This window comes from Oryctolagus cuniculus, chromosome 14 (genome assembly GCF_051225735.1).
Source record: "Oryctolagus cuniculus isolate XC-2025 breed Fujian yellow rabbit chromosome 14, ASM5122573v1, whole genome shotgun sequence".
Lineage (NCBI taxonomy): Eukaryota > Metazoa > Chordata > Mammalia > Lagomorpha > Leporidae > Oryctolagus > Oryctolagus cuniculus.
This window is the reverse complement of record NC_142880.1, coordinates 17,110,963-17,136,857: the sequence shown is the minus strand read 5'-3', so window position 1 is coordinate 17,136,857 and position 25,895 is coordinate 17,110,963. Positions and strand designations below refer to the sequence as shown.

Here is a 25,895-nt window from a genome sequence, read left to right as displayed (position 1 = left end):
GTGTGACTTCTTTCCCTCTTCTAAATATCATCAAGTTTTATGAGCCACAGGGTCTTTAACCTTCCCAAAGCAGTGATTCACCAGAATGGACCGGTGTGCCCAGGGGTCACCGAATCTCCACCTACCCTTCAGAAGAAACTGTCATTCTCTCAGACCATTTTCACATCTCCATCTCCATTTCCATTCCAGTCAGCGCCCAGCGACTCACAGGGCTGACAGTGGAAATCAGTGATGGTGAATCATTTACTTTGAACACATATCAGAATCGGTAACGAGACACTAAATAACCTGCCAAAGAGGAATCCTACAAATGCTATACCCGCAGCCCTGGTTAGTTCACTAACTGAAAAACTGCACATAGCATAGAAAGATTTTTTTTATGCTGACTGGAACTTATTAGTTTAACAAGATGTTGAGGTCTAGAAGTTCTCTTGGGCTCATGGTATGCACAGAATGATTTTTCTTCTCTTAATGTTCAGTTGGTTAAGATTGTATCATAATGGTTCCTGTTGCATTTCAGTTTTCTAATTATAGATGACCTCATGGATCTCAGGAGTTTGGTTTTGCTAGTGCTGTTACAGGATGACTACTTTTTTTTTTTTTGGATTTAAAGAAAGACCAGGAAGTGCTTTCGGACTACCATTTGATTAATTCAGGAGATGCAGGGGCGAAGGAACATTAAGTTTATTTTGTGAGTGCATATTGGATAGACTGTTCCTATAAATTTAACCATGCTTTGTTAGAGAGGGAACATACTCCGTAGAGCACACTTACTTTTCATATAATAAGTAATTTTTTGAGTTTATAAATGAAATTTTTCTTAGCATTTTCCACATGATGGCTTAAAGATCAGGAAGAAGTAGCCAAGAGAAATCTACAAATAATCTTTATCAGTTTTAGAATTCTCATGGCAGAGCCACAAGACTGCTAGTGGACGTGCACATATTAATATATTTTGTGGTCTTCACAAATTTATATAAGGAAAATTAGTCGTTGCAAAGGCTGTTTTTTGTATTTTTATCTCTAGCAGTATTTTGGCTCTTGGCAAATAATACTTGCTCCTTTTTTTGACCTTCCTGTGGTTTTTTTTTTTTTTTTTTGGTTCTGTATTTTGTATTCTATTCAATTACATCCCTATCTCTTCTCCTGTCCCACTGAATAAGATCCTGAGCCACATGGAAGACATATGACAGAGACCACTTACCTTGTTTATCCTTGAACTCTGCCTAGTCCAAAACAGCTACTTTCCAGTTTCCACTGACAAGGCCCTTTCTGGCACTCTCTTCCTGCTCAGAATTCAAAATGTAGCCTTGGCAGGCAGCCTTCTGGGCCTCAGTACGCTAGCCTTTGCTTTTATTTGTTTTTTATTTTATTTTATTTTTTTGACAGGCAGAGTGGACAGTGAGAGAAAGAGACAGAGAGAAAGGTCTTCCTTTTTCTGTTGGTTCACCCCCCAATGGCTACTGTGGCCAGTGCGCTGCAGCCGGCACTCCACGCTGATCCGAAGCCAGGAGCCAGGTGATTCTCTTGGTCTCCCATGGGGTGCAGGGCCCAAGCACTTGGGCCATCCTCCACTGCACTCCCCGGCCACAGCAGAGAGCTGGACTGGAAGAGGAGCAACTGGGACAGAATCCTGCGCCCCGACTGGGACTAGAATCCGGGGTGCTGGCGCCGCAGGCGGAGGATTAGCCTAGTGAGCCGCGGCACCTGCCAGCCTTTGCTTTTTAAACTTCTCCAATTTTGCTCCCACTGAAGTTCCACCTGAAACGTACTGAAGCATGCAGGTCAATGTGGCAATAGTAAGAAGACAAGCCACTCTTTCTCATGGTGGCTGATTGAACCAATTTCCCCCCATTTCCTGTCGTTATTAACTGCATTACCTTGAGTGTTGTGGTGATCTGACTCCTTTCCCAAGAGTCTGTATGGTGTGCCCTTGTGGTTTCCCTTCTGTGCATTAGGAGGCTGGGATGCATGGGATAAAATATGCAGTCAGTAACTCCATTAAGTGATTGTTAAGAGATTTTTTCAAATAATATATACACTTAACATGCTTGATAGTTCTGTTTAGGTCAGCAAACATTCACTGATTATAATAACACCATGGAAGGGTGTTTGGCCTAATGGTTAAGACATGGTTATGACACCTGCATCCCATATCAGAGTGCTGGGGTTCAAATCCCAGATCTGGATCCTGATTGCAGCTTCCTACTAATGCACATAGCGGAATGCATCAGGTGGGAATGCATCAGGTGATGGCTTAAGTAGTTGGATCCCTGCCACCCACTGGGAAACCTGGATTGAATTACCAGCTCCCTAGCTTCTGCCTGGCCCAGTCTTGACTGTTGCCGGCATTTGTGGAGTGAATCATTGGATGGGATCTCACACTGACTGCCCGTCTTGCACTCAAATAAATAAATAGATAGCAACTTAAAAGTTGTAACAATAGCATTTAACAAGACAAATACTGTGAAACTATTTTATTGTCATGAGAAATAAAGTAATCTTTTTAAAAAAAATTTACTTATTTATTTTGAAAGTCAGAGTTAGAGAGAGAGAGAGAGAGAGAGCTCCATCTACTAGTTCGCTCCCTAGATGGCCACAATGGCCAAAGCCAAGAGCCAAGAACTTCATCTGGGTCTCTCACAAGGGTGGCAGGTGCCCAAACACTTGTGCCATCTTCTACTAGTTTTCCCAAGCCACTAGGGAGCTGGACTGGAAGTGGAGCCTCTGGGATATGAACCAATGCACATACGGGATGTCTGCATCATAGGCATCAGCTTTAACTGCTACACCACAGCATGGGCTTCCTAATCATTTCCTTTTAATGGACATATTTATCTTATTTATGGGGTATAGTATTGTAATTCAGTACATGCATGGAGTGTGTAATGATCAAACCAGGGTAATTAGTTTTTACTTCTTCTCAAATATAATTTCTATTTCAAATATCATTTCAAGTGTATTATTAATTGTTGTAGAATCTAGTTACCCTATTGTGCTGTGTAACATTAGAACTACTTACCCCCTCTGATGGTATTTTGATATTCAGTGTCTTTTCTCTCTTGTAGCCTTCCTAAATATTTGACTTTTTAAAAAAGTATAGCCTTTCATGTTAAGTGTATTAGCTTTACCTTATCTAGGCCAAATAGGCATAAGACAATAAAGAGTTATTGTTTGAAGATATTTCTAAAGAATCTTATTAAATTATCCTTCCATGGAAATAAAAAGGAAGCAAGTTATGATTATGAAAGTGTGAATAATATTGCTATTTTGAAAATCCAGACCCCATACGAAGTTTGAGCCAATTATAGTAGGGCTAGTGTCTCCCAGAGAAGATCTCAGTTCATGGGCCAGTGGGAAGTAAGTCCTCACTCCAGAGGTGCCTGGTGAAGACCTAGCCCAGCTCTGAGGGCAAGCGCAGTGGAGGGAATGCTATGACCGGACTGAGCAGATGTGACAGATGTGACTGCTGCTTGCTCATCATTCCTGTTGGAGGTTGCTTGGAAACTTAACCTAACCCTGTTGACTTTCCCTGAAAAAGAGCCCTGTCAGTGATTCAGCAGAGTAAACACCTCTTCCAAAAAGTTCATTAACACCCAGCCTTTGGTAATCAAAGTCCTAAGTCTGGAATGCCATGACTAAGAATGTCCTGCCGTAGAACCTGGGATGAAAGTAAGTCAGGGACTGGAAGCTGATGCTTTTACTTCCTGCTTTGGACTTTTCTTTAATTTCTTCTTTAAAGTCTTCAATTGGTCATCTCTGTATTCCTACTGCATAAACCAGTCCTTGCACGTAATAGGCTAGAAGCCAGTCAGTGAATGTGTGTTAGACATTTTAATAGGCATCTGTTGTATTTGCTTTATTGTAAACAAGTGTGAAGCTAAGCAAGACCATGGTAGAATAAGTTCTATTCTTTACATATATACCAAAAATAGTACATACTTGGGGCAGGTGTTGTAGTGTAGTGAGTTAAGTTGCTGTTTGGGGTGCCCACATCCCATATGAGAATACCAGTTGAAGTCCACTTCCTATCCAACTTCCTCCTGGAATTGATCCTGGGAGGAGAAGATGATGGTTCAAGTACTTGGGTTCCTTCCACCCACATGGGAGATACAGATGGAGGTCCAGGGCTCCTGGATGCAGCCTGGCCCATCCCTGGATATTGAGGATATTTGGGGAATGAACCAGTGGATAGACGATCTCTCTGTCTGTCTGTCTCCCTCTCTCTGCCTTTCAAATAAAATAAATTAACAAGTGGCCATTTTTAAAAGATTTGTTTTATTTCTTTGAAAGGCTGTGCAGATATGTATGTGTGTGTGTGTGTGTGTGTGTGTGTGGGTGTGAGAGAGAGAGAGAGAAAGAGAAAGAGAAAAAGAGAGAAAGAAAGAAAGATGCTCCATCAGCTGCTTCACTCCCCAAATGGCCAAAACAGCCAGTGCTGGGCAAGGCCAAAGCTAAGAGCCTGGAACTCCATCTGAGTCTCTCATGTGGGTGGCAGGGGTCCAAGTACCTAGGCCATCTTCCATGGCTTTCCCAAGCATGTTAGCAGGTAACTGGATTAAAAGTGGAACAAATGGGACTTGAACTGACACTCCGATGTGGGAGGCTGGTCTCATAGGCAGTGACTTAGCCTGCTTTGCTACATGACAGCCTCATTGACCATTTTTTAAGAGAGAAAATGTGGGAAAATATTAAAATTAATAATATATTCATTTTCATACAAATTAAAATTATATGTGCATTACTGAATATGTTTTTAAAATATTCCCATATAGTTTTGCCTCATTCTTTTATTTGTATAGGTGTGTAACTTACTAAGCAATTCCTTTTTTTAAAAAAAAGATTATTTATTTGAAAGTCAGAGTTACACAGAGAGAGGAGAGACAGAGAGAGAGAGGTCTTCCGTCTGATGGTTCACTCCTCATATGGCCGCAACGGCTGGAGCTGTGCCAATCCGAAGCCAGGAGCCAGGAGGCAGGAGCCAGGAGCTTCTTCCACATCTCCCACGCGGGTGCAGGGGCCCAAGGACTACTGTTTTCCTAGGCCATAGCATAGAGCTGGATTGAAAGAGGAGCAGCCAGGACTAGAACCGGCGCCCATATGGGATGCTGGCTCTTCAGGCTGGGGTGTTAACCCGCTCTGCCACAGCGCCGGCCCCAGCAATGCCTTCTTGAGGAGCATTTACATTATTTGCAGTGTTTCTGCTATTACTGCACAAACATGTATGAATATTCCCTCCTTCCTTATGAGAGTTTTGTCTATGAGATAATTTCTTAGGAGTTGTACAATTCACTGTTACAAAAGTGTTCCCCAGTAGTGCTGTATGGCCTTCCTCCACACACCATGACCATGTTTGTAACTGCTGATCAAATCTGTTTTCTGGGACAAGGCTTTGGCCCAGACTAAAATGATACTTGGGACATCTGCATCTTACATTAGAGGGCCTGATTAAGTCTCAGCTCCTCTGCTTCTGATCCACCTTCCCATTAATATATGCCCTGGAAGGCAGTAGATGGTGGCTCAAGCAGTTGGGTCCTTGCCACCCATGTGGAAGACCTGAATTGCGTTGTGTTCTCCTGTCTTTGGTCTGGTCCAGTCCAGGTTGTTTTTGGGCATTTAGAGAATGACACAATGGATGGAAGATTGATCTCTCTCTCTCTCTCTCTCTCCCTTTATGTTTGCCTTTCAAATAACAAAAAGGAAATAATTTTTTAAAAAGATGTGTTTATTTATTTGAAAGAGTTACACAGAGAGAGAAGGAGAGGCAGAGGCAGAGAGAAAGAGGACTTCCTTTCCACTGGTTCACTCCCCAGTGGGCCACAATGGCTGGAGCCATGCCAAACCGAAGCCAAGAGCTTCTTCTGGGTCTCCCAGGTGGGTGCAGGGGCCCAAGGACTTGGGCCATCTTCTACTGCTTTCCCAGGCCATAGCAGAGAGCTGGACTGAAGTGGAGCAGCCGAGACTTGAACCAGCGCACACATGGGATGCCGGCACTGCAGGTGGTGGCCTCATCTGCTATGTCACAGTGTTGGCCTCATAAACATAAAATTTTTTAAAAAGTCTGTTATATCCAACTTATTGATTCTAATGATAATGAAGATAAAGGTACAGACTAGATGCATTCTCAAATCTGTTATAATTCTCATTACTTTTTTCCCCTCTGCAGTTTTTTTTTCCTGTCTCTTTCTCAGAAAGAGGATCAAGGGAATCAGCATAGGGTAACTACCAGGGCAGATTCCCTACTTTTCTCTTCCTGATTTCAGTTCATATGGTTTTATTGGGATTAGACCACATTCTGACTTTGGTAATTGTACCAAAATTACTGGGCAAGCCTCCATGGATAAAAAAGGAAGCACTACTTATTCCTGCTTGTCATGGGTATTAAACTGCCATGTCTTATATCCCTATAGAACATTTCTGGAAAATTCTCTTTATATTGTTAACACATGTAGCCCTGTGCCACTTTTTTCCTGCTCCTATCACTTCAGTCTATGAAAAGTGATCCAAGTCGGATGTAAATTTGGGAGGAAGAAGAAAAGATCTGAGTGTGATGCCAGGCTTATTATTGTCAGTGCCAGCTCTGTCTATTGGGAGCTGACAGGAATTTGGGGGAGTGGGATGCAGACTCTTTGAAAGTGCTTTAGACTTTTTAGGTTGGTACAGGCCTAACCAGGTCCTGAATCTAATCTCGACCACTCAAGAGCCTCTCCTCTATATTTGTGGTGGGATTGGTGGTATAAAGCCATGAATCCACACAGGACCCTAGCTTTAAAGTTTCTTTCAGACTGTGTTTCTCATAGTAAACTCTAAAGAAAAGGTGGGCAAACAATAGCTGGGATTCTTGGGAGACTGTTAACATAGCGCCCAGATAAGACATGATAAGGGCCTGAGCTAAGTCTTTCACAAAAGGAACTAACAGGAAGGAATACATATGAGGAGGATTTAAAGAGATAGTGTAACAGGATTTGGTGGCAAGGGTCTTTTTTCTTGAGGGTGCAGTTATCACATTTTGAAATTACCAAAACCTCTCTGAAACAGAACACAGTTCCCTGTAAAGGTTTAAATCTAGCAGGAGCATTTACAGTTAGCGTAGGTTTCAAGATTTTAAATCAAAATTGTTCTGTTTGTTTTTTCAGTTGCTTTCTCTATCCACAACTACACCAGACTACTATTAATTGACTGTTGTGCTACCATTTTTATTAATGGCCATTTAATCATAGAGGATCTCAAATGTTTTGGAAGCACAACAGTCCATATATACATATACACACACACATACATTCATGAATGTAGTTGTGGTCATAAAAACAACTTCATATTTTAATTATTCAAATAAATGTATTTCTCAAGTGAGACAACAGTGAAGTTAGATGATCAGCACTGAATTCTGAGGCTCTGGTGTCTGATTCCGTTATTTTTCTTGGTATCCTTGTATATAATCCCCTCTCCTGCAAGGAGAAGCCTTTGTAGTCCCTCCCACAGGCACATTTAGTGGTTCCCTCCTGTATACTCCCCTGGCACATTGTACACATGTCTTATCAAGTCCGACAGTATTATAGTGAGTTACTTACAGTTCTGTCTGTCTCACTGGATAGAACTCCTCTAGGGATGGGACAAAGTCTTACTCTTGTTTGTATCCTAGTATAGATTACAGTGCCTACCACATTCAGCTAATGTTTATTGAAAATAGGCTTTTATTCAGTAAGCAATTTTTACAGTTAAGGAATCTAGGAGTGAATGTTGAATGTGAGAAAATTACCATAGATATCTTTTTAAAAAGCATACTCCATATTGCATTTTTAAAATGGTTTATAAATTGATTTATACACAGCCTCTCAGTAATGCATTGACTCACACACCTCATTAACTTGGATAATTTGGAGTCATTATAATTAAAGCACATTGGGATTCAAATTTATTAAGAAATGTTGAGACATATGAAAAGGCATAAAGAATACTATGATAAATACTCATATTCTCACTAGCCAGTTTAAGAAATCAAACATTGCCAGTCCAGCTCAAGTTCTCTACTTGACTCTCCCCAGTTGCATCTCTTGTCCATCCCCAGCTTGCCTGAGGGTGACGTTGATTATCCCAGTATATTTCCTCACAATTTTACTACCTATGTTTTTAATTCTGAACAATAGATAACATTACATATTTTCAAGCTGTCATATGGATAGGATTATACAGTGTATACTCATTTGTACCTCCTCTCCCCCTTGGCATTATATTTGTCAGTTTCATCCTTGTTGATAACTGTTTTTTCTTCATTTTCATGGCTCCCTTCCAGTGAATGAACTGTTCAATCATTTAATCATTATCTTTATTGTGGACATTTAGATTGTTTTCAGGAATTCTAATATTACAAATAAGGCTGGGAAACTGGTGTTTTGGCACAATGGGTTAAGCCTGTGCTTGCAAAGCTGACATCCCATATGGAGTGCCAGTTCCAGTCCTGGCTGCTCCTCTTCTAATCTAGCTTCCTTCTAATAGACCTGGGAAGGCAACAGATGATAACCCAAGTATTTGGGACCCTGCTACACACATGGGAGATCCAGAAGAAGTTTCTGGCTTCTGCCTTTGGATCGGCACAGCTCCAGCCATTGCGGCCATCTGGGGGGTTAACCAGCGGATGGAAGATCTCTCTCTCTCTCTGTCTCTACTTCTTTCTATAACTCTGTCTTTCAAATAAATAAATATATCTTTGAAAAAGGGCTAATAAGGTACATTAAAATCTTTTCTATGCTAACTAATATCCTAAATTTGGAAATTTAAGCTGTGTAGAGAAGGAAATCTATTGCTATTTTTAGACTCTTTACATTTTGCTCTAATATTTGGGACCTAACAATAAATGGGATAATTAGATTTCTGTTTTTCAGTTACCGTGATTATTTTTCATGACTGATCATGCTTCTAAAAAAAATTTGAAACAGCTTACGGTTAAACAAACAAAAACGAAAACCAAAATGAAGACAAGTACCAAGTTGTTGAAGAAAATCTAGGAGCAGGCTTTTGGCCTAGTGATTAAGGCATCAGTTTAGGCTGCTCATGTCCTACATGGGTTCAACTTCTATCTTCAACTCCTGATTTCAACTTCTCACCAGTGTGGGCCCTGGGAGGCAGCAGTAATGGTGAAAATAGTTGGAATTCCTGACACCAAAATAGAGGACCTATGTTGAGTTGTGTGGCTCTTACCATTAGCCTCTAGCTGTGGCAGGCATTTGGGGAATGAACCATCTAATGGGAATTTGCTCTCAAAAATAAGTGAATAAACAAACTTTATATAAAAAAAGAAAACCTAGACTAAAATCTCACATCATCTAATAATATATAAACCTCCTAACCCTGATCACCATCCCCATCCACAGTATTACTTCAAGTGTTTGAAAATAATATCAATGCTATTAATTTTATCTTAATTTTGATTTCAAAGAAATAATCAGAATACATACCAAACTGACATCCTAAATTTTGAGGAGCATTCCCTATATATAACAATTAGACAAGAAATTTCTAGACTTCAAATGATGTGTTTAGAGAAAATGTATAGACTGTGGTGAATGGCAGAATAAGAAGATATTTAGCCAACTAAAAATCAGGCACTGATAATGAATTGTGACATTTTGAAATATGTGAGAAAAAGCTTTTAAGAGGAAGCTCAATCTTATTAGTTTATATCAGTGAGGGGGAGGGTCCCCTGAAATGTAACTGCTCAATCCCTTTATCGATGTTTGGACAAATTACTAGAATATCTAACCCTCCGAAGGCTCTCTTCTATTTATAAATTGTAGGTATTGGCCTCTACCCAGATTCAGATGTTAGAGATTAGCCTAAAAGCTGAGTCCTGATTGAAACAGATTTAGGTAGACTAACTGCTGAGCCTTTCCAATTCACATTGCTGTAATCTATTAGGTTTCATTGAATGAGACACATGAGGATGCTATAATAAAAACCTTTGATAAAGGGTCCCTGGAGTCAGGGTGTAGGCCCAGGGCATCATGTTTCTCAGTCCATAGAAGTACTTACGTAAGTTAAGAAAATATATGCCAATCTCTTGTCAGACGTAGAACTGGTATTCTTGAATAAGACTGTCCAATCAGGAAATTGAGTGGCCTGTGGCCAGAGGTGGTATTGTTTCTCTTTTTAGTTCTTTGTTTTCATGAAAAGGCTCTTTGATTCTCGGAATGTATTTCTTTCAAGGTAATTAACTTTGAGTTCACTTATGCTCAGAAGTCTGTTGAAAAGCTTTACTTAAACTTTTACAGTGTATATTTTCTGGGCAACTTATACCCGATGAATGTTGAAGAGACTTTCCTAGAACGTCAGAGCTCAGTTTCTGAAACCTTCATGGTTCTGTGGAGTAGAACCTATAATTAATACCAATTATATTTTCAAAAGAGTACCTTTACCTTTTGGTAACTCATCTTCATATTATTGAGAGGCAAACATGTAGCTGTCAGTTTTGGGTTATAGGGATTCAGCTTCAAAGGATTTATAACTTTAAGCTTTCTTGCAGTTTAGATATGCTGCCATCAGGTGGTAGTAATATGTCATATCCATGTGGCTCCACAGATAGCACTATGCTAAAGGTCACCATTTTAAGCCACAAGGATTTTTAATCATGAATGTGTAGAATTGTCGATGGACATTAAAATAACAAAGTATATCTGTCATTTTTTTAAATCAGAGCTAAGGATATTTTGAATGGAATGTTTACAACAAACCTAAGATTGAATTTAATGTTTTTTTCTGTTTCAAGTTTGTTATTTGGTTGATGAAGCATTCCATTTTAGGCCTTATTAGCCTTTAGAAAATAGAGAAAAGCAAAATTAAAAACTGACCTAATTTTATCACCTGAATATAATTGTTGTTAATCCTTTGTTTATTATTATTATATGCAATTCTTAGTATGTTTTTGTTTTAATTTTTTTATAATGGAGTTTAATGGCAGAAAAAGATATTTAGATGTAGCAACACTGTAGAAAGAGCTTGTATCCTTTATGAGTTTTAAAATTACAAGGTCTTTGTAAATACTTCCTGACTTCTTAATATTCCATTGTCTGAAGTTTTCCATAATTTATATAGTCACTCACCTGTCAGTGGATAATGTCCATTTCTGATTTGCAGAGTCATCAGGAGTATTTTATCTCTGCCTTCTATACATTACCTATCGAGAGAACCATTGCTGCACTGCATCTATACTTGATTTTTGTTTTAACACAAAAGAATTTCTTATTCAAGTAAATAGATATTATATATTTTTCTATTGCCTTTTTTCTGCCAGAAAATTTGAACTCTCTGTTTTCACCTCTGAATGAAAATGCATAGTGTCTCTGCTATGTTCATACCATATGAATTTTTATAATTTTGTCTGTTGTACCCAACCAGGTATCCTTTATAATCGTTTCAAGACCTGTGACATTATGAGATTGAATCATTGGCTACTTCCTACCAAAATTTTTTTCTTTTTTTTTTTTTTATAGCATAGAACATTGTATTAAGGAAATACAGTCTGAAGTTCACAAACAGTGTCCAGATGTGCAGCTACAAACAACAACGGACTACTTGGAATGGCTAACTCACTATAATTATGATACTTCTAAGTCACCTTCTATTCCCCATGGAGATGTGATCAAATTCCTCAGAACAGTGGTAAAAAATTCTTTTGTTTTTTAATGGTGTGGGGTGGGTAAACAGGGGATACAGTTCATTCATTTCCACATGTTAGTATTTATTGTAGTGACTATATCCTGTCATATCTAGGAGTTTGTGGACTAGAATTCAGTGAGCTATTAGTTTTTATATTTTGCTATAATTTTTGTCAATAAACTGATATTTTATGTGAATTATAACTCCTGGATAGTTTGTGGTATGGCATATCAATATCACAACTCTATCAGTATCTATCTTAACAGTCTACCAGAGAAGCTCATATGCATTGCATTTTGTGTTTGTTTACCTTTCTAGTCTTCTCTTTGCAGTATTAAGTACAATGTGAGCCCCATCTTTTGTCTTTATGCAACTGCCTTTTCTCTTGTCCCCTGCATTCATGTCCTACAATCATACTCAGTTCTCTTTTGTAATGGAATGATTTATACAAGAAAACTATTAATGAGAATTATTACATTGGTAACTCTTTGATATATGTTAGAGAAGTTTTCATAACGTTCAACAAGAACAGTTATTTCCTTGCACCTATATCTGCAAGGGTGGCTGGCTTGCAAAAACAGATTCCCAGAGAAATAGCACAGTTGTTAGAAAGCAGTGTTTCTGTAGCTATGGTTTTAATTTAATTTGGGGGGGGGGAGCACTGTTTTTGTCTAAACATCAAACATTGACTAGGGCAGATGTGGAAAATATCTTGAGGTTGTAGATGGCTTAGGATGACAGAATCAGATGAAAATAGTTTTTGGCTGTAGTTATTATTACAGATGTCTCTTTAATGTTTATAAAGTAATAAGAGGAAGAGAAAGGAAGACTCTCTGCCCTGAAGCCTTAATCTTTTAAGAAAATCCTCTCACCCATTATCTCCTGAAGGTGGAGTCTTGAAGAATAAAGATGGATATAGTTATTCCTTTAATTTCTATTAAGAGCCATGTGTATTGAATTTCATTAATATTGATGTAATAATGCCTTCTCATTTAATTAAAAGCAAAAGCTTTTAATTATCTTTTAATCTGTCACACATAAGTCATTCTCTATTCACTGCAGGGCAAAGGCCGCCTTAGTTTTGCTCAAATTCATTAGACTTATAGGCTTGTTCCAGACCTAGGTTTTTTTACATAATTGATCATGTTATTTCGAGGAAGGAACCACATTATTAAAACAGATCCAGATTAAAATAACCTTATTATCAAGTTTCTACATGCTAAAAGTGTCAATCTTGATGGCATTTTTCAAACATCTTTTTCTGTAGAAAATTTGTGCTAATTATCTAGCTATTTAAATAAGCAACAGAATCCTCCTTGTGGCAGTTATGCTGAAGTTATTTCCAAAATGTAAACAGTCATACTAAACACACCTTTTAAACCTCTGTAATCTATTATTCTTTGTTTGATTAAACATTTATGGTTATTGACTGACTTAAAGAAACCCAGCACCGAGGCACTTATTTGATTCATTTGCCTTATAGGATGTGCCATAATGCTGACGTGTCCTGGACTCTGGTGTCTAAGGACATTTCTTTTCCAGAAATTTCAAAAGAACGGAATCAGGGGAGAGAAGAGAGAAAGAAACTGCAGAAAGGTCACATTGCACTTTGAATGTAGAAGGGACGTGGACGAAGGGAGTGAAGCCGGCATCTGTTCTGGGTTCTGTGCCACTGGATGTGGCGTTTGAAAAGTGACTTCAGCATGCTTATGTTCTTATCTGTGAGCTGGTTTTCAGACAGCTATGCCATGTGATTCTTATGGTGAAGAAACCTGAGAATGAATGGGAAAATGCTATCAAACATACACATATTTGTATACGTATTTATTAGAGATGGAACATTAAATTAGACATTGTGATGTGTAGAATGACCTGGAGCAAATTCTATGAACTTGTCTAGAAATTGTTCATAATTCTGAATCACAGTTAATGCCTATGGTATCTTTGTCAGTAAGAAATCTCAAAGCCAGCCAAATTCTGTATTGCTTAGGCCTTGCTTCCGTTTTTCTTGTAATCGGTTTGTTTCTACTTAAAGTGATTCCAACATTAGTGGAAAGAGATGTAATTAGGAAAGTCAGCATGTAAGGAGAACAACATATTGTGTAATTCAGAGTTCAAGAAGAAAGCAATTTTTTTTTTGTTCCTTTGCTATTAGTAATTCCACTCACCATTGTTTTCTGTCTGTAAAGAGAGTACAAAGAAATAATTTCGTATCTTTTGAGGAGTGCATTGAGAGTATGTTTATCCCATTTTGAGTTAGTTATTTCTTTGGAGGGCACTGAAATATTCTCAGATTAATTTTTAAAGTAAAGTCTTTCCTAAAGTGGTTCTCAAAAAGAAATTTAAATGAAAGTTGACATCTTTCAATGTATTAAGTTTTATTTCTCAGGATGGTAACTATCAGTAACCCCTAGGCACATACTATATTTAAATATATCTCCATTCTATTCTCAGAGGATTTTAAAGCATTGTGTATTCATTTGTGGATCTATAATGCTAAGTATACTCATTCAGGCATGAAAATTGTCTACCAGGAATTAATTATGAACATTTTCTTGAATATTTTTGTCAGATTACTATGTTTCAATCAACGTTTTACTGTGGAGTTTTATTTAGAATTTGTAACTGTAGGTTTCATATGGCTCAGGTTATTTCAGGGTAGAGAGCTATGAGGGCTAAAAGCTATGTCTAGAAGTCTAACTGGGAAAGATAATCAACTGGGCTTTATAAAATTTAACAGACCATAAAAGCTGACATTCTAAAATGCCTGAATTGATTTATTTCAAATGTACCACAAACAACAAAAAAAGTCTCATGAAGAATATCAGAGTATTGATTCTAAAGTAAAATAAATTATTCTCAAATTTTCTACTACCATAGAATTTTTTCCTATTACACATAGAGCTAATCACATTTCCAATATTGTTGTTTGTTTTTATTAGCAAGATTTGTTGGAGGATGAACAGAACCAGGAAGATATGATACTGGACTTGCTGTGGGACCTCTCCTGCCAGAGCAATGCCGCCTTCCCGTCGAGCATGAGTGGAACATCTTTCCATTTCCTCTCTAGGACTTCTCTTCATTCTGTGGAAGACCATTTGCCTGTGGATGTAAAGTCTCTATGGGATGATATAAGACTGCGTCTTCGACGCTTCTTAGTGAGCAGATTGCAAAGCCATAACGAAATAAATAATTCACAGCAAAAAATCTCATTGAAAAATCAGTGCATACAACAACTCTTGTTTCTTTATCCAGAAACGGAAGTTATAATCAAGTACCAAAGCATACAGAATAAACTGTCAACTAGCCTTCTGCAGAATTGCATTCCTCCTTACAGCAGAGATTCAGATTTAGATGTAATAGCTTGTGGCTACCAAAGTACAATGCTTAAGTTATACTTAATGATAAAAGAGGATTTTAACATACTCTGTGAAATTTTAGCTCCATTCTCAACAGTGAAATTCATTAAAGAAACTTACCTGGATACTGTTACAGAAGAAATGCCAAAATTTCTTGAAAATTTTCGTGAGCTGCGGTTCAAAGAAAATGCTGTCCGTGGGGTTAAAACAAGCAAGAGCTCCAGCAAGCATAGAGGAGCACTGCATGCCTTGGGTTAGTGACGTTTAAAATTTGTTTGGTTTAACTTAAGCCTTTTGATAGCTTTAGTTTTCTAGGATTTTTCTATTTGGCTAAATCTGATTGCAAACTTGAAGATTAATAAGAAAATAGATGTAGTAAAAATGTGCAGTATTACATTTCTCTTATGCATTCCTTTATATGTAAGTACAGTCACAGAATTTTTTTCCTTTTAAATTGTTAAAGATATTGGAAATATAAGCCAAGCATATTGTAAATAAGAGTTTCATTTCTTTTAATTTCCTATAGACATATAGCTCATAGATTATATATAGATTACATATATAGATATGTCCACATCCAGTTATATAGAAAAGTATAATTTTTAATCCATTGTACCTAATGAAACTCAAGCATTATTGGGTAAGAAGAATTGTTGAAAATTGCTGAAATTTGCATTATTTACAATTAGAAGTTTGAAAACTATAATAGTTGAATCAGGTAGTTCTCATAAGGAACAGTTACAAAGTACTAATTATAAAAATTTAGATTGTAATTAATTAAGAAGGTATAGCATTTTAGTCATAATTTATAAGTTCTTCTAATATTTTCCTCCAAGAATGCATATAAATAAAAGGTGATTTAAAATTTTCTGATTATACTCAGAAGAAAAAAGAAACAAACTACTATGATAAAACATTTATCATTGTCATCATTTTAATTCTCTACCAGTATAGAAAAATGAAAGTAAAAATAAGATTATTTTTAAAATTGTCATGAATCTCACTTTTATATAAAACTCTAAGGTATTATTTCTCAATAAATTCATAAACTATATTGTGTGTTTAAAAATTATCATTTGGTAAAAAAAATTATCATTTGGTGAATTATTATGAATCTCTGAATTACATAATTTACAGAATTTTAGAGCTCACTGTTTTTTAACTTATCTTCATTAGCAAATTGACAGAAGGCTGAATTAATGTGATATATGAATTTTCAATAATTTAATATTATCCCTTAAACTTTTTTGTTTTCCTCTAGAAGCTGAATCACATTACAAAACAGATATACATCAGCCAAGTTTGGGTTATGGCACAATACAGAGGCTTTTATTTTAGGGTCATTAAAATTTTGCTCAAAGCAAATAGGCTTGCATTTTAATTGTTAATGCATAAATTTTTAAGTGTTATTCATGAGGGTACTTGCTTTTTAAAATTTTACTATCCTCTAAAACTTTTCCTGTTTATTTGTGTTTTCAATGTGAAGGTTTTATATGTGCTAAATATAGTTTATGACAGGAGAAAAGACCCTCATGGTTGAAAATATGTGTGAGTATCTATGGGTTCTTTAAATCTGGTATTGAGGTGTTTTCCCATTAATGAGAGAAGACTGTGTGTCCACTTCAACACCAGGATTTGAAATGTTTTCCATTTCATAGTGCACTAATTTTCTCAGGCTGTTGTATCTGAACTTTGGTGTAAACCACTTGTTAAATGAGTGCTTTCCATATGCCAGGTACTGCATATGTACTGACTAGCCCATTCCTATCCCAATTTCATGAACAAGGAAAGAAGGTTAGAAAGATTAACTTGCTCTGGATCATCTTATACACAGTCAAGATTCATATTCAGAATCAGGATTCACATGCAGGCCATGGGCCTCCAAGACCCATATTCCCACGCTACAGGACCTTGTCCTGCAGTGCAGAGTTAAATGCTTTGTCACCCATAAAATATTTCAAAAGCACCGCTCAAGTGTGCTGTCTGAAAATAAATTTGTTTCAGCTTTGGCTACTTCCTATAGCAAGGCATTCACCAAATACAATTTTTAGGACACAGTAATTGGTGCTGCTGTTGCTGAGAGCTGCAGAACTAATTCAACTGAGCAACCATGTTTTTCACTACTATTTGACCCAATAATCAAACTTTATTTATTAAGCAGATGGGAGTGTGGCTTTGAGATGAGCAATGGTAGTTGTTATTTCTTGAATAAAATCTAGATTAGCTTGAATAATCTGTACAATATATTTTCTGTAATTCATACCTATGATGGTAATTCAAAAAGTTTGTAGAAAATGAAATTAAAACAAATTTAGTTTTGTGCAAAAAATTTGAGGTCCTTATGTAGTTTAGTCATAATACACATTGTCCACATACTTTTTGAAAGTACTCCCAATTATTTTTATGCCCATAGAATCTTTGATATTTTACCTGAAACTGTAGAAAAGATGTTTTTAACAATAACTAACATTTATTAGTTCAGATATTGATGTGCAGCATTTCATTTAATTCTTCTAACCACTCAACAAAGTAGGTACCTTCAGTTTAAAAATAGCATGTTTCATTTAAAATGTGAGTCCTCTATACTTCCTCAATTTTTGTGTAATAATTGTTTTACTTTCTCATTTTAAGACTATCTTATCCCAATTGAAAAGTATTTTTGCATATAATTTCTATTTAGTGATGTATTATGTGGAGTCATCAACAAGTTCATGAAAAACGTATCTTGTGAAAAAACTATGCATGGTTTTCATTTTACACCAAAGTGAACTTATATTTTAGTTTATCTTTCCACAGACTTCTTGAAATACCCTGATACATTTTAAGCAGGCTTTGCATGTATACTATACTGTTAGTGAGCTATCTGTTTATGTATATGTTATATGTATAACTAAGACAGTTTGGACCTACGGAATCTTTAATTGCCTCTGATTTTGTACTTGGATTGAGGATTGATTGTTCTTCCTTAAATGGTTTATAAATCTACCTACCTATCCATTTTAATGGAGAATTAAAAAAAAAAGCCTGATAACTACTTACTATTATTTACAAGACTTTACATATGTGAGTCCATTTAATCTTCTGAACAGTCCTTCACATTATTTATACTTTATACATGAGAAAGCTGAAACTCAGAGAGATGAGTTATTCCTAAGGCCACACAGCTAATAAGCAAAAGAGGAATTCTCTATTTGCAATTATTCGATATTTTATCTTGATATACCAATAAATTCCATGTCAAAAACCATGCTAGACACTCTGATAATTTAAAATTTGTCTACTGGGGCTGGCATTGTGGTATTGTAGGTAAAGCTGCTGCCTGTGGCGCCGGCATCCCATGCAGGCACAGGTTCGAGTACCAGCTGTTCTACTTCCTGTCCAGCTCCCTGCTAATATGCCTGGGAAATCAGCAGATGATGACCCAAGTACTTGGGCCCCTGTACCACGTGGGAAATCTGGACAAAGCTCCTGGCTCCTGGCCCAGCTCCAGCTGTTATGGCCATTTGGGGAATGAACAGCAGATGGAAGATCTAGCTCTTTGTCTCTCCTCTCTCTCTCTCTCTCTCTCTCTCTCTCTCTCTCTCTCTCTCTCTAACGCTGCCATTCAAATAAAGACATAAATCTTTTAAAAAAAATTGTCTACCAGGTAAAGCATTTGGCTTAGCTGTTAAGATGCCTATATCCCATTGCAGAATGTCTCGGCTTGATACCCACACCTGGCTCTGATACCCACACCTGGCTCCCTATTCCAGCTTCCTGCTAATGCAGACCCTGGGAGGCGTGGGAGACTGATTGCTCAAGTATTGCGTATCTTCCACCTATGTGGGAGGCCGTGATTTAGTTTCCTGCTCCTACCTTTGTGTGGCCCATTTCTAGCTCTTGGCAGGTAAACCAACAGAAAATTAAAACAAAAGAACATTATCTACTAAACATTTTCACATTTTCTGATTTTCAGCTTCCTATGTTCTATACTCAGTGTTTTTGCTTTTCTTTTTTATTGACACTGATTTGTAACTGACTTCTGATTTATTTGTACTTATTATTAATTCAAAAAAAATGGGGTAGTTTTTAATCCTATCCTATCCTATCAGCTGGCCCTTCTGCTATTGCTTATATAATATCTCTGGTATTTCTGTTCGTGTGGGCATCCCAGAGTAAATCCTGTCTGCAAGCAATTCAGGCTATCTATCCTGTAAATATATTTAAAATCTAGCCATTTTCCTGTGATAATGGACCATCAGGTACTCAATTTTATTTACAAATAAGCTTACTCCTAGGCTTAACTTCTGTGTCTTGCATTGTATAGTAACCTTTTTTCTCCTTTAAATTGTTTTCTCCTTTATGTGGTTTTGAATGTGTAATTTCTTTGAGAGCATATGCTGTTTTAGTGTTATAATACATTTGGAAGTATACTGCTCTTACAATTTGTTATTTGAAGTAAATTATGAAATGTTAATGTAAATATTATAGAATATTTGTGATTTGGTGATTTTTCTGGAAAGAGAACAATGTTTTTTTTTAAACATTTATTTATTTGAAAAGCAGAGTGACAGAGAGAAGGACAGAAAGATCTTCCATCCACTGGGTCACTCTCCAAATTCCTGAAACAGTCAGGGCTGAGCCAGGCCAAAGACATGAGCCAGGAACTCCATCTGGGTCTCCTATGTATGTGGCATGGGCCCAAATACTCAGACCATCTTCCATTGCCTTCCCATGCACATTAGCAGGAAACTGGGTTGGAAGCAGAGGAATTGGGATTCTAACTGGAACTTGATATGGGATGTGGGCATCCCAAGAGGTGGATTAACTCACTGCACCACAATGCCTGCCCCAGCAATGCTATTTTTACAGATGCTCTTAGAAAGTTTGAAGAGTGCTTTAAGAACCATAACTTTATCAGTAACTGATTTTGTTTGTCTGCATTGTATTCTTACAGTTTTAAAGTTTTCTTCTAATATTTTTGAGGAAAATTATCTATTATTTCTTAAGGATTTAGGCTGTCAAATTTTGTTCTTTTCTTTTATCTTCTAAGGTTTTGTATTTAAAATAACAACCTTCAAAAATCTAGAATATGGTAATTAGCACTTGGAGTATAACCTGATTGGTCATTATCTTTCATTATCTTCAAAATTAGATCCGTATTTACACAGTTATGTGTATCATCTTCATTCTAGAAGAACAAGTGTCGTTCTTTTATTGTAACATTTTTCTATATCTGTATTTGCTATGATTAATTTTGCTTTTTAAATTGTATGTCCTGGCCAGTGCCGCAGTTCACTTGACTAATCCTCTGCCTGCGGCACTGACACCCCGGGTTCTTGTCCCGGTTGGGGCGCCGGATTCTGTCCCGGTTGCCCCTCTTCCAGGCCAGCTCTCTGCTGTAGCCAGGGAGTGCAGTGGAGGATGGCCCAAGTGCTTGGGCCCTGCACCCACATGGGAAACAAGGAGGAAGTACCTGGCTCCTGGCTTCGGATCTTCACAGTGCACCGGCCATAGCGGCCATTTGGGGGGTGAAGCAATGGAAAGGAAGACCTTTCTCTCTCTCTCTCTTTCTCTCTCTCTGTCTGACTCTGCCTGTCAAAAAAAAAAAAAAAAATTGTCTGTCCTTTGGATTTAAGTAAATGTTACTTTTCTTAATATTTGAAAAAGAGAGGAATGTTTATGTGCAGTAAATTTCAGTTAAATAAATACTCTGTATTTTAATGTAAAAGATGCATTTCAGAGACTTTAATTCTAGGATAAGTCTGATAATCCTTTGTACATCTTATTTTGAAATTTTCTTCAAGTTATTGTAGCTTGAAAAGGAAAAGACTTAAGAGAATATGGCACACATCTTTGAATATTTGGAAGGTTTCTCTTTTTTCCCCCAGAAACCTTTTATTTAAGGAATACAAACTTTATGATTTTAATAATGGAAGGTGTCTAAAACTCTGCACCATGTAAGCAGTTGTACTGCATGACCTCTAAGTTCCCTTCTCTTTGACAATCCCTTGCTGTTTTGTTTAACAAACATTAGAAGTGGGAGGGGGAAGGACAGAGTCTCTCAAAGGATGAAAAGATACTCAGAGTGAAGAAGGCCCTCGCACCTAAGAGAAATTTGAATTCTTGCTTAGGGAAACACATTTAATGGACTTTCTAAAACTTCATGGGAAAATGGAATTAAAAGATGATTTTGGTGCAAAAAGCTTTTGAAATCTAATTGTAGGCTTTTCATAATATGCGTTTTCCATGAACTTTTTGAAGACCCCTGGTATCACAGTTGTTGGCAAGTAGGTCAATCAGAAATCACTCTACTCTGTCCTACTCACCAAGTGGCTCTTACCAGCTGGGTGATGATTTTAAGAAACGGAGGAACTGGAACTTAAACTAGTCACTTTGATAAGGGATGTGGACATTAGCAACAGCAATTTAACAGCTGTGCTGAATGCCTGCCCCATGTTCTCTTCTTATAAATCATTGATATAGGCTCTTCTATAGTTACCTTGCTCTGATAAAGTGATACGTATGCTTCTCCTGATTCATTCGTTCCCCTGCTTTGCAACCTTAGATAAGTCATTTAACCTTTTTGAATCTTGCTCTCTCTTTTTTTTCTTTAAAAGATTCATTTATTTATTCAAAAGGCAGAGTGACAGAGAAAGATCTTCCATATGTTTTATTCCCCAACTGACTACAATGGTCAGCATTGGGCCTGGCTGAAGTCAGGAGCCAGGAACTCCATCCAAGTCTCTGAAATGGGTAGCAGGAACTCAAGCACCTGAGCCATCTTCCGTCATCACTGTTTCCCAGGCACATAAGCAGGGAACTGGATCCAAAGTGGAGTAACTGGAACTCTGACTTGCCCTCTAGTATGGGATGTAGGTGTCTAAAGCAGCGACTTAACCCACTGCGCTTAACCCTATTTCACTCTATTTAGTAAAATGAAAGGGTCATATTAGTTAATATCTAAGGACGCTTTTAAATCTAGGCTCTCTGCCTCTCTCTCATCCCACAGCCAGTTTAGACCTACCATTTGTCATTGGAAACTGCCACCATATTTATTGTCTCTACTGACATCCAGATGTACTAGCTAGTTAGGCACATTTGTGATAGCAGCAAATACAGAAATCTTTTAGATTGTTCTCTGTGCGGGCTTTCTTCTCCCAAGTGACACTTGAAAATAACAGTGAGATAAGCAAAAACCAGAAGTAGAATCTCCAGCTTGTGTCTGAAGCTTTTCCTAATAATTTTTTTTTTTACTTTTCCTTTGATCTCAAAACCAACTTTGTTTTCAATTTTCTATTTCTGTATTTTATAGGAATATTTTAAATCAGATAATTGAAAATGAAGATCACAGACAAGAACCGAAAATATAATTGTTATTCTGTATTATTGATTGAAAAGAAATCCAAATGCCTTTCTTGTGCTATTTAAATCAGGCAAGGTGGGGATTCAATAATGACTTGTACTATTGCCCAGAGAAGAACCAGCTCACTTCTATAAGGCTGTAGACAATAGACAAGGGAATACTTAAAAATCTTTGGTTACATCAAAATCTCTGTATATTACAAAATGAAAACCTCGAAATTAGACCTCATAAAGCATGGTAGACCGATCTTGTCCTATGGGTATGTGGGTAAGAAGTTCACAGATCATTTGCAGTAAAACCATTATTCTCCACGTTAAAATTTTGCAAATAAATTCAGCATAGAAACTCAAATGTGATCATTTAAGTTTAGCATCATTGATCATAAAGCCATTTCTCCTGCAAGTTCTATTTTGCATGGCATGTTCAGTGATAGAACATTTTAGGATGACCATGCCATCCGTAGATAAGAAGGCTTGTCTTCTCTTTCTCTGGGCATTCACAGTTCAGTTTGATTCCCTTCTTAATGCACACTATCCTTAGTAGAAGTGCACAAGGTGATTCCCTAGATTAAAGGTAAAAATTAGAAGTACATATATTTATTTTTGTCATCCTTTTTAAAGGAGGTGGGATAAGACAAATTCTTAATGGCATTTAAAGTAGTGCTTTCTGTGTTAAAAGTCATTCCCAGCCATTCTCGTTGAGTTTTGATGAGGTAAAAATAGCTTAAGATATACTTGCAAATAAGAATGGAATAAAATATATACCTTGCAATAGGATGATACTCAAGATGAACTTAGCATTAATTTTTGTTAGTGTTTTCTCATTGATCTTATTCAATTTTTGTTTAATATCTACATATATATATAATCGTTTGTATAACTGGTACTGTTTTGGGGTGCTTTTTTATTTGCCATGCACCCTGGTAAGTGTTGGATTACCAAAATACTATTTGATTATTACCTCGTCTCTGAAAAGTTAGGTATTGCCACTGTTTTATAGATCTAGAAGCTGAGATCTGGACACATTAAGTAGCTTCCCCAAAGTCCCATTGCTAGGAAGTACCTGACCTTGTATTCATGCCCATTTCCAAATCATGGCAGAGCTTCTTCCCTTAACTACTGTGGCTCACCATCTCTTACTAAATTAAGTAAATTGTAAGACAAAGAACCCTTTTATAATCCAAAGATTAATTCCTATTTTAGCTGATTTTCACATCCTGATTTTTGTATGTTAGTCTTTCTGGAGTTGTAACAACTATTTGTTTCTGTACATGTGAAATTAACAAAATTGAGGATAGAAATAGAGTTCAGTCACATCACTGGATTTCCTATTTTGAATGAAAAAATTCCAATACTTTACATATTAATACATAAAAAGGAAAATATTACCATTAATTTTTTACTTAATGTTTAAAAAACATGGAGCGTCTCATTTTATATCTAGAGATGCCAGTAAGCTGGTTACATTTAAGCTTTTTACAGTGTTAAGCTAAAAGAATCTGTTACTGAAATAGCTGGGTGGATTACTGCCAGGTTTGAAGGGCTTTTTGCCATTCATTAATTAATAACAATACCATTAGTCAACATTATGTCTGCAAGATGCTTCCCCATTTTTGGTTTGTTTATTTGACTTATCTTTGCTGCACCACCACCACCCAGAAATTAAGACAGTATGCCAATTCTGGTTTCTTGTTTTTGTGAGTGAAAAACAACAGCCCTTTTGGCTGGTTAACAAATCAAGTTAGCAACAGAATTAAGATCAGAAGAGAAGCATCCTTCTCTGGCACCTGAAAGCCTCCTAAGAAAACAAATTAAATGTTTGACACTAGAATTGTTTTGTCTAGATTCTTCCTCCTAAAGGTTGTGTCATCTCTAGGAATTATGTATGTGATTAAAAGCCTTGAGGAAAATTATTGGATATGTCTGGACATGGGGGGAGGGTATACATTATGTACCAGGGTAGATGTTTTGGAGATGTGTGTTTATTTTATTAATCTAAGACTTTCTGCTGCATGGACTCTGTTTTCTGATTTAATTATTCCCCATTAAGTGTTCTGAGGCCTCTGAATCATTGTTCCAAAGACAGAAGGGCAACGCCAATGGAAAGTATGATGATAGGAGAAAGTAAATACAACTTAATTTTGTTAATTTTAGTGCTACCACATAGCAACAACTAGCAAACACTAAATTGCCCTCAATTAACCATCTCTCCCCTCCCTCTTTAGAGCACCTAGGTATTCTTCCTAAGGATGGAAACAATATCACCCATACTAAGTGCACCCTCTAATCATGAGATTGAGATACTGGAGGTGAAAGATAAAACCGATTCACAGTTTGGTTTCTTATGAGGATCAGTTTGATATTTATAGGCCTTATTAACCATTTAATAGCATTTTCAAAACCTAAAAAACATTTAAAAAGATTAAAACACTAAGATTTTGGAAAGCCAGATTTTTGACTTGGAAAAAATTGTTTAAATATGTAAGTAATATCCAGGAGTGGAATGAAAATCATTGAAAATAAACTAGAATAAAACTACTCTAGAAATAAACATACTTATTTTATAGTATTCTATGTTGAGCAAAGAATGCATTCAAATATAAATTTGATTGTTAAAAGCTAGAAATTCATTTTCTAATTCACTCTGCAGCCATCCTCTCACTTTTCCTGTTAAAATTATCTAATTATTCTACATCTTAGTCTTGAAACAAAAATTAATGTGAATTCTTACTTAAGTTGCTTTACTTAATGATATTTACAGCCATGAATTTCTATATTCTTATTTAACATTTTTTCCAATGGCCTATTATAAATGTTGAATATTATTTAATTAACAGGTTTCTTCTGAGGTTCTTAGAAAATGTGGTATGTGACATTTGTTTGTTTTTAAAGATTTTATTTGTTTATTTGAAAGAGTTATGGGTGGGGCGGGGGGGGGAATCTTCCATCTGTAAGAAAGAGGGTTCACTCCCCTGATGACCACAATGGCCAGGATTGCGCCTAGCCAAAGCCAGGAGCCTAGAACTCCCATTGGGGTATCCCACATGGGTGTCAGGGGGCCAGGTAGTTGGGCCATCTCCTGCTGCTTTCCCAGGTGTGTTAGCAGTGAGCTGGATTGGAAACAAAGTAGGTGGATTTGAATGAGCACCCCTGTGAGATGCTGGCATTGCAGGCAGTGGCTCAACCTGCTGCATCACAATGCCAGCCCCTGGTTACACTCTTAATCAGTTATTACTACTCAGCATATTTTTTTCAGGATGTTCAAGAGGAAAAGTTTAATAAGCAAATATGAGTTAGATTCCTTTAAAAATAGAATCTTCTTTAACTAGTCTCAGAATTCTAATGGTTGTTCTTGTGCCAGAGTATTCTTTATTACTGAAATCAACTGAGAAAATGTGCATTATAACATTTAATTTTATCTGCTTATAGTAAGTATGAAAAATCATTGACTATCAGCATCACATCTATGAGGTTAAATATTTAGTATAAAACAAATTTCCCTCAACATAGTTGTCATTTAACATCTCCCCCTATTTGTCT

General features: G+C 36.8%; 1 protein-coding gene across 10 annotated transcripts in view; it reads left to right on the top strand.

The window, feature by feature from the left end:
- The window catches only part of KIAA0825 (KIAA0825 ortholog), a 443,996-nt gene that overhangs the window by 68,844 nt on the left and 349,257 nt on the right, over positions 1 to 25,895 (top strand). For all 10 annotated transcript variants that reach the window (XR_016220532.1, XM_017344597.4, XM_017344595.4 and 7 more), the window contains 2 exons: positions 11,487 to 11,655; positions 14,595 to 15,264. Coding sequence is in view for 9 of the 10 variants with exons in the window: in XM_017344597.4 (XP_017200086.4) it covers positions 11,487 to 11,655; positions 14,595 to 15,264 (839 nt within the window). In the remaining variant the exon portion in view is untranslated. The remainder of the gene's footprint in view (positions 1 to 11,486; positions 11,656 to 14,594; positions 15,265 to 25,895) is intronic.